This window comes from Macrobrachium rosenbergii, chromosome 11 (genome assembly GCF_040412425.1).
Source record: "Macrobrachium rosenbergii isolate ZJJX-2024 chromosome 11, ASM4041242v1, whole genome shotgun sequence".
Classification (NCBI taxonomy): domain Eukaryota; kingdom Metazoa; phylum Arthropoda; class Malacostraca; order Decapoda; family Palaemonidae; genus Macrobrachium; species Macrobrachium rosenbergii.
In genome coordinates, this window is record NC_089751.1 from 40,058,117 (window position 1) to 40,068,293 (window position 10,177).

Consider the following 10,177-nt stretch of genomic DNA (forward strand, 5'->3'; position numbering starts at 1 on the left):
GTAATTCCAGCTGTTCTCAGGTGTTTTCGTTAACTCATATGACAGCCGACGAGATTCATTTTATTTTTTCATTTTTGATAAATGTAATGCCAGTTCTTAATAGTTTTGCCGTGAAAAATTAAGCAGCGCAAAAAAATATATATATGTATATATACTGTATATATATATATATATTTTCTTTTTTGTGGCTCATGGATGGTATTATATAGATGCTTAAAATGTGCACGAATTTGTAAAAAAAATTATTACCAGATTTCATAAGTAAATTATCCTCAATTTCGCAAAATGATACTGTTAGAATTCTTGTGGGGGAATATTATGATCACTACTAGGCAAACAAATTCTTGTAGCGCAGTTAAAAACTTGAATGTGACGATGTGCACAAGTGTCGGTAAAAAAAAAAAAAAACTAATTTACTCCAAAGCAAAAGGAACGCACTTCTGCCGAGTCTTGGCATTTGCTTAATAAAAAAAAATATATTAAAAAACATACATAATCTCGAAACTTTAAGGGTGCAAAAAACACGCTTTAATATATATTGATCCAACTGACAGTCTAAAGTCCTCTGTAACCCGTGGGACACCACCTGCTTCCCCTGGGTTCCCCCAGCCGCCACCCCATAAGTAAACTTTCCTAAAACTTCATCATTATATAAAGTATATAGTCACCAAATATGTGAATTTTAATGACGCATTGGGATCATGACTTCCCTGTTTCTGAACGCTTTTGGGTGCGTTATCTACCAAACGCCTTGAAATCTGAAAGGATATTAATTGCATACTCTTCCAAAGGTGGAATCAAACCCATTGATGAGTTCCTAAGATATCTCGCTGACGAACACAGAACGCCTCTTTAATTTCTCTGGCGGAGGTAACGAAAGCTTTGACGAGAATCTTCGTTAAATAAAAGCAAGTTTTTGAACAATTGTCACTGAAATCAATTTGACAGATTCTGTGGTTTTTGGCTTATTTGGAAAACACTAAAACTGGATCATACTTTCTAAAGCAATGAAAAAGTTTCATACTTTATAAAGCAATAAAAATGATAAATAGCATTGCCCATATGGCCAGAAATGTTTCGGTTACATTTTACTTCCATGAAAATATTTTGATAGCGCAAGATAAGACGAACTTAAAGAGGAAAAATTAATATCAAAGTATCTACTCGACGGTGCGTTTAATTTTTATCAGCGGTTAACTAAAGTTAAAATTTATTCATCGAAAATATTGATCATGTTGACAGCACAAATAGAATACGCCTTCACATGCACACGAATATATATATATATATATATATATATATATATATATATATATATATATATATATATATGTATATATATACCATATATGTATATATATACATACATTATACACACACACACACACACACATATATATATATATACATATATATATATATATATATATATATATATATATATATATATATATATATATATATATATATTTATTTATATTTCTCCATCTTTCCAGAACCAGGAAGTTCGTCAGTTCCTGGAGGAAGTTTGCTCCCACTTCCGAGGTCGCACATAAGTTGTCAAAAAATTAACTCTTACCTTGAAGAGGCAATCACATCTCGGCTCGAACCCCAACCCCCAACACCAAAAATGGCAAAAACTATGTTTTCCCTTTATTGGCAAATATATATTCTGCAGCACACTTACCAACGATTTAAACTGAAATCCACTTATTAGAAGGGATATTACTTTTATTTCCTAAGTAATGGCATGGTTATGAACTAACCAGACCTGCGTGGGTACTTATCGCTCCGCATCGTGCAGATGACCTTCTATACACCTTAGCGTTCTTCCTTTCACTCTGCAGGTAATGCCAGCAATTATAGCCGAGTCACTGTCTGTGTGGGATGATCAGGAATATCGAATTTTTAAACGGGCGTCAACCTTCGCATCGCAAACAAACAAAAAAAAAAAAAATTCTACTGTCCATAACAATGGTGAATGTGAGCAGTATAGTTGTACACAATTGTTTTTTGTCGTGAGAAGTCACTGTTTAATACGCTTTAATTACAGTAGACAATAACCATCAACTTTTTTTTTATCGAAATAATAATTAAAAACTGTTTTTACCATAGTCCTCAATGTTCTTATTGATAAAAGAATGAGGCAAAAATTCATTAAATCACCTCTCTTGTTTATTTGTACACCATATCATCGTTTTAAGAATCCCCGTTCATCATCAGGGCTCCATTAAATATATTTATGTAATATGTTAGCTTAAGCTATGGTTTTTAAGATTTCACTAATTCCTAATTGGGTTATGTTTTCATGTTTCTATGCAGTCGTGGTGAAGGGAATGGGTTCCCAAAACGTTAACACACACACACACACACACACACATATATATATATATATATATATATATATATATATATATACTTACATGCATATATTTATGAATATATATATATATATATATATATATATATATATATATATATATATATATATATATATATATATATATATATATATATATATATATATATATATATATATAATGTGTATGTGTGTGAGCGTGAGTTTGAGTGTGTGCTTGTGTGTGTGTTTAAGTATATACTGTATGTCTCTGGATCAATTAGAGAACCAATCAGGGCGCCGAATCTCCTATACGAGAACTAAAGACATCAATCATCACTTTTACGATCATTTTTTTTTATATCCAACTCTTAATGCTGCTGTCGCGGTTGTTGTTATTGTATAATGAGATATGCCAGTGAGATAGGTAGGTAAGTGGGCAGAGAAGTGAAAGAGCATTTAAAAAACAAAAGAAAAATAAACTGGGGAGGGAGTTAGGGCCCGTTGGTTAGTTACGGGCGGAGCTTAGTTAGAGAAAGAAAGGGCCTTCGACTTTCTTTCGGCGCTTTCTCCCCATGCCCCATTTTTCTCGGCTTTTGTTGGCTTTCCTTTTTGAGTCTCGAATCCCTGCAATGATACCCTTGATATGATCTAAAGGAGCAATAACTTCAGAGCTAAGTAGATAGATTGCACGAATTCATCAAAACCTCTCAGCATTTTTATAAAGTGACATAATAATGTTTATAAATAGAGAAGATACAAATGTGCCTTTGAATTTTAAGAAGAAAATATTTTTTCAATGTTTAATAAAGGCAAAGGAAAAGCACTAAAAACAAAGAAACGATTACTTTTATTAAAAAATAAAGTTTGTTCATAAATGAAAAGCATCAGTTGCTTTAAAATCATGGTTCGAATTTGAAGAAAAGGTTGATGAAAAACAACGCCCTTTTGATTTTTATTAGAAAACAAGAATTTTGTCGACAAAAGAATCGTGTTAACAAAAATGGCAAGCAAGTTTATTCTTTCAAGTTCTTAGTGATAATTTTTTTCGGGTATTGAAATTAGCGTAGTAATTTACTTTCGTCACACTTTTGTTTTTCACGACAAAGTTTAATGAGACTGGCGGCCTAATGCCGCTTTCTCGCCTAGGCCTGAAGGAGACAAACTGACGATAAAAAAAAAAAAAAGAAAGTTGGGTTTTCACCACGAAGGTGACAGGCTTATAAAATATTCATTTCAGGAATCTTAGAAATTTTCATTTGACAATTACTCCTTCATTTTGACATGCCTGTCATTTCAGGAATCTTATAAATTTTCATTTGATAATTTCTTATACACCTAGACACTGTATTTCATTTCAGGAATCTCTGAAATTTTCAGTTGATAATTTCTTATATATTTAGACACTACTTCATTTCAGGAATCTGAAATTTCCATTTGATAATTTCTTATACATTTAGACACTATATATCATTTCAGGAATCTCTGAAATTTCCATTTGATAATTTCTTATACATTTAGACACTGTATTTCATTTCAGGAATCTCTGAAATTTTCAGTTGATAATTTCATATACATTTAGACACTGTTTATCATTTCAGGAATCTTTGAAATTTTCATCTGATAAGCTTTCATTCATTCTGGACATTTCTCTCTGATTTCAATTTATTTTTAGTCTTCGGTTGAAAATCTCGCAAGTGAAAATTTTGCATTCAATTCAGACGCGTGTCTTGCATTTCAGGAATCGTAGAAATTGTCATTTCACAATTTAATGTTCATTTTAGACGATAATTAATACTTATTCCATTTAGGCACGTCTCTTTCATTACGTAAATATTTACGTTTGCCTAATATTTCTGTTAGTTTAGACATGTCTTCTTCGTTTCAGAAGTTATTCCCTTAACTTTCACAAACATCTCTTTCATTCTAGAACGCTTTATTTTAATAAGGAGAATTTTTCTTTCATTTAAATATGTCTCTTTTATTCAGTGAAAGGAAATTATGATAAAAAAAACTTCAACACTAATGTGCTTTTTTTATGAATTAATGCTCTGAAACGTTCATATCCACACTAAGAGAAACGGTTCTTCTATATTGTACGTATGTGTGTGTATGTATGTATGTATGTATGTACGTATGTATGCATATAGCATTTACTAACGGACATGAAGGGAATTAAAGACAAATGTATAGCAAGATGTGAAAGTAAAAAGAGAAATCATGATTCACTAGGGAAGCGAATTAGCAAGCCATTTTCATTTTTTTTTTTAGTGCAGCGAAAATCAAGTTCTTGTTTATTTCAATTCCCTTCAGTATGTCAAATGTTTCTCCTTATATTTTCTTGGAATATACCGTCGTTATTGTCTTATGAAAGAGCAAATGTGGCATTTTCCCCAACATCCCCCTCCTCTCTTTCTTATGTGATCTATGTTTAGTATTTCAAATCAAAATGAAACTAAGTGACAAATTAAGTTAGATATATCACCGTGTATGGCGCTCTCTCTGTCTCTCTCTCTGACTCACTCTCTCCCTCTCTCTCTCTCTCTCTCTCTCTCTCTCTCTCTCTCTCTCTCTCTCTCTCACACACACACACACACACACATATATACAGTATATATATATATATATATATATATATATATATATATATATATATATATATATATATATATATATATATATATATATATATAAATAACATTATAAATGTTTAAACTAAAATATATCACAAAAAGAGAGAGAAGAAAACTACCTCAGACCATAAACTCTAATGTAAGCCAGACATCCTCCCCACCTCTCTCTCTCTCTCTCTCTCTCTCTCTCTCTGCCAATTATATCAATGCGTATCTAAAAAAAACTGAATATATCAACGGCTTCTATGCTAGCCAGACACTCGCTTTTCATATCCCCACATTCTCGGTGTTAGCGACGGAAAACGGGAAGTGATTAACGAGACAAGAAATGTACTCGTTCATAAACTGAAGGCACCCACCCCGCCCCCTTCCTCCCCTCCCCACCTTTCCTACCCATCATCCCACGGAACCCAGCACCCCCTACCCCCAAAGCCTTTACCATCCGACGAAAACTCCCTCAATTGGACTCTTAGCGCCGAAATATGCGATAATGCGTCTGGTACGGCAGCTTAAGCGCCTCTGATCTAGCTGCTGCAACACAGCGCTGCTGCCAAATGGCATAAAAAAGGTCACAATTACATAATTTGTGCCAAATTGCGCATAGTGTGCGCACACACACACTTACACACTGCGCGCTCCACCGTCGACTTCCCCATGCGCAGAAGGCGGTTGTCTTTAAACAGGGCATCTCGAAACTAGTTTCCGCAAACATATTGGCAAAGGTTTTGTGCTCTCTCTCTCTCTCTCTCTCTCTCTCTCTCTTCATCACTATGCCTTTTTGAGCTTCTTGATTCTTATTTAGATGTTATTATCAATATTATTACTATTATTGACTTCTCTCTGTAATTGAAGGGCCATCGATCTAATTAACAGCTTCTAAAAAACTGAATATATATATATATATATATATATATATATATATATATATATATATATATATATATATATATAACACCGTGTTAATATCCTCCTCTACGTTCGAAACTTCAAAGGAATTCGAAGTAGGTACATTGGCAGAATTTATCTAAAATTACAGAGTAAACAAATTTCCTTTTTTGCTCAACAGTCGTTCGCCCATAGCTTTTATGAACACAGTATACAGATAAGATTTCTAAAGGACTGATAACTGACGTTTTTGTAAGCATTGCAAGAAAGATATAATAATAATAATAATAATAATAATAATAATAATAATAATAATAATAATAATAATAATAATAATAATAATAATAATTCATTTTTCTGTTAGTAGTTAAGCCAAAATTGCGAATATAAACTCACATAAACTCGGTTCCTCAGACGACACCAATAATACATTTTAATTCTGTATGTATACCAAATGAAAGTGAAACCCACTCTTGCAAAAGAAAACATCGGAGAAGACAACCAAAGGCTTTCCAACACTGAAGAAAACACCGCTCACAGTCGCTTAAAAGAAAACATCACCCTTTGCCACCAAGAGCGAGAAATAAAAGTGAGAAACTTAATGTTTCCCTTTGTACCCAAACGTTTTCCTTTGTAGTTCGAGGGATAAAAGAGAGAAACTAAATGTTCCCCTTTGTATCCAAACGTTTCCCTATCTAGTCCGAGAAATAAAAGAGGGAAAATGTTCCCCTTCATACAAACGTCTCCCTTTGTAGTTCGAGAAATAAAAGAGAGAAAATGTTCCCCTTCGTATCCAAACGTTTCCCTTTGCAGTTCGAGAAATAAAAGAGGGAAAATGTTCCCCTTTAAACAAACGTCTCCCTTTGTAGTTAGAGAAATAAAAGAGAGAAAATTTTCCCCTTTATACAAATGTTTTCCTTTGTAGTTCGAGAAATAAAAGAGGGAAAATGTTCCCCTTCGTATCCAAACGTTTCCCTTTGTAGTTCGAGAAATAAAAGAGAGAAAATGTTCCCCTTCGTATCCAAACGATTCCCTTTGTAGTTCGAGAAATAAAAGAGAGAAAATGTTCCCCTTTATACAAACGTTTCCCTTTGTAGTTCGAGATATAAAAGAGAGAAAATGTTCCCCTTTATACAAATGTTTTCCTTTGTAGTTCGAGAAATAAAAGAGGGAAAATGTTCCCCTTCGTATCCAAACGTTTCCCTTTGTAGTTCGAGAAATAAAAGAGGGAAAATGTTCCCCTTTATACAAACGGTTCCCTTTGTAGTTAGAGAAATAAAAGAGGGAAAATGTTCCCCTTTATTCAGACGATTCCCTTTGTAGTTCGAGAAATAAAAGAGGGACAATGTTCCCCTTTATACAAACGTTTCCCTTTGCAGTTCGAGAAATAAAAGAGGGAAAATGTTCCCCTTTGTACCCAAACGTTTCCCTTTGTGGTTCGGTGGATAAAAGAGAGAAAATAAATTTTCCCCTTTGTACCCAAACGTTTCCCTTTGTAGTTCGAGGGATAAAAGAGAAAATAAATGTTTCCTTTATATCTAAACGTTTCCCTTTGTAGTTCGAGGAATAGAAGGGAGAAAATGTTCCCCTCTATCCAAACGCTTCCCCTTGTAGTTCGAGAAATAAAGGAGAGAAAATGTTCCCCTTTGAAGTTAAACGTTTCCCTTTGTAGTTCGAGAAATAAAGGAGAGAAAATGTTCCCCTTTGAAGTTAAACGTTTCCCTTTGTCGTTCGAGAAATAAAAGAGAGAAAATGTTCCCATGCGTAGTTCGGGAAATAAAAGAGAGAAAATGTTCCCCTTTGTACCTAAACGTTTCCCTTTGTAGTTCGAGAGATAAAAGAGAGAAAATGTTCCCCTTTGTACCCAAACGTTTCCCTTTGTAGTTCGAGAGATAAAAGAGAGAAAGTGCTCCCCCTTGTACCCAAACGTTTCCCTTTGTAGTTCGAAAGATAAAAGAGAGAAAATGGCCCCCTTTGTATCCAAATTTGTTCCCTTTGTAGTTCGGTGAGAATGTCGTTCTGCGCCCCTGAGTGCGAGACGCCCTTTGACGTTAAAAGCTCTGTCGCAGACGAGAACGTCTCCCGTTGTCGCTAGAAGAAAATGACGACGTCCTCTGCGCCACCTTCGTCCTCTCTCGATGAAAGAAACACAGCTCTCGCTTTTTTTTTTTTTTCGTCGAATGAAAACGTCGCTTTTTGTCGCTGACTGATAATGTCGCCCTTTGCCGCCGAGCGAGTGAGGACGTCATCCTTGCCCGCCCCCCACCTTCGTCGCCCAGTGAAAACGTCACCCCTTTGTCGCTGAACGGAAAAAACCTCGAAGAGCCGCAGCAGAACAAACACATTGTGTCGTTGCAAGGCTCAACAAACCATCTTGATAACTGCGTTCCTCATCAGGATTGGCATTTCAGAAGGGTGGGTTACGTATAGCTTCCTGTTCGTCCTTCTAACCCTCGTAACGAGCGCCGCCCCCCTCCCCCCAACGCCAATCCTCCCCCCACCAACCCTTCTGAAATATTCTCACACCGTGACTCTCTTCAAAAAAAACTTTTGCGTTCCGAAAGGAACTTTTTTTTTTTTTCTCCGTCGCGAAAGTGTCGAAGTTTCGCGCTTACCTTCGTGTTGCAAAGTTTTTGTTTCAGGGGGTTGTTTTCTGTGTCAGAATCTGACGGCTTGGCATACTGGGCATTACCAGGATTTGGGGGCAAAGTTCTGATGTCGGGAAAAAGAGACCTGTTCCCCTCTGTGTCAAGAAATGGAGGCTGTGCTCCTGGAGGGGTCTGAAAAATATGCATTTGTGACAAAGGCTCATTCATAATTACTCTCTCTTGCCAGGAAATGAGATACGCGCCTGCGCAAATAAATGATCATAAGGTGTAGCTATAAAATATGATAATTCTTAATATAAACATATATTAGGGGAAAATTATTGTCAACATACCGTAATCCGTCGTCCACGGCCATAGCATATCCACATCCATGTCTGAAGGGAGAATGATAAAGCATCCACGATTTTCACAAAGGGTCTCTGAGCAGAGGAAGAGAGGAGAATGTCACAGTCTTTTGTGTCGGGGCCGATGATGCCACGCACTGGCTGTCTGTTGGTATACCATAATTTTCGGCTACCGTGCTCAGCTCTTCGTACCCTTTCTAATTTGCATGATCTTTGTAACCCTGGCGATATTCATTTCCACGAACACACTTCATACACAACTCTATTCATACAAGGAGGCACCAGACGCCTTATTCGAAGTACGGCAGTAATTCCCCTTGATGGGACAATTTGAGCGCCGTCGTCACAACAGTTCATAATTCGCCAAATAAATCCAGAGAGTCGTCGACCTTTTTTAAAAAGTGTCTGCTCGAAGTAAGGTGAAATAAGAACATGCGTTTAAAGTCCGAAATTAATTCGCGCAGTATCACTCAAGGAAGTCGTTTTTCTGATCGAATCCACCACTGACTGCCCAAGAGCCATTCCTTTCAAACCACTCTGGAGGAGATGAGACTAGCAAACCCGCGAAGCGCGGGCGACCCTTGCCACCCCTTCGGCCTCATGAAGACTAAACCAAGTAGAGTTTAGCCACGAAGCAGACGGAGGAGGAGGGGGAGGAGGTGGAGGAGGATGAGGAGGGGAGGGGAAGAGGAGGAGGAGGAGGAGGAGGAGGATGAACGGACTCTCGCGGAAGTTCAAGACTGTGTGTGTATGTGTGTGTGTGCCCCCGTTCTGCCCGTATACCCTCGTCTTCCCCTTCCCGAGAGACGGGTACAGTGCCATAATATCCATCCATACCCCGGGCTCTGAATACCCTCCTCCTCCTGTACCCGGGCAAGGCCCCTCAACCCTCCCCGTCGCCCAGCTCCTCTCCTCTTTCCTTCTTATCCATCTTGGGGAGTAGAAAAGAGTTGACGCCCTTCGCGCCGTTTGATCCGTGCACACGAGGACCTGATTTCAACCCTGTGTACCCTCAGGTAGTTAATGGCAGGGGAAATAAGCCCCACTTGCGCTAGTGAGTAACTTAGTAATTTAGCTATCTACTCTCTCTTAAAGTCGACTTTCTAGCAGATGAAATCGACTGCTGAAGAAGAAGAAAATCGCTATAATTCATATTATTAGGTAATTCGTTTCTGACTCGAAAGAAGTGACAACTCGACCTCCCATCAGCTGATAGCGATTCGACCAGTCTGAATTTTTGCCTCTTATTAACAGAATCTGAGTTTTGTCACTTAAATACTTTGGTGTACAGCTTCAGTATCCAAGAATCTTAGCGCTCTTGGATAAACAAAAATATATATATATATATATATATATATATATATATAT

General features: G+C 36.7%; 1 protein-coding gene across 1 annotated transcript in view; it reads right to left on the reverse strand.

Annotated features, from left to right (window-relative positions):
• LOC136843346 (early growth response protein 1-like) overlaps positions 1–9,414 on the reverse strand; it is a 60,967-nt gene extending 51,553 nt beyond the window's left edge. The window contains exon 1 of the mRNA XM_067111639.1: positions 8,798–9,414. Within this exon, the coding sequence (XP_066967740.1) occupies positions 8,798–8,837 (40 nt within the window). The 5' untranslated portion in view covers positions 8,838–9,414. The remainder of the gene's footprint in view (positions 1–8,797) is intronic.
• Positions 9,415–10,177: the final 763 nt, after the last annotated feature.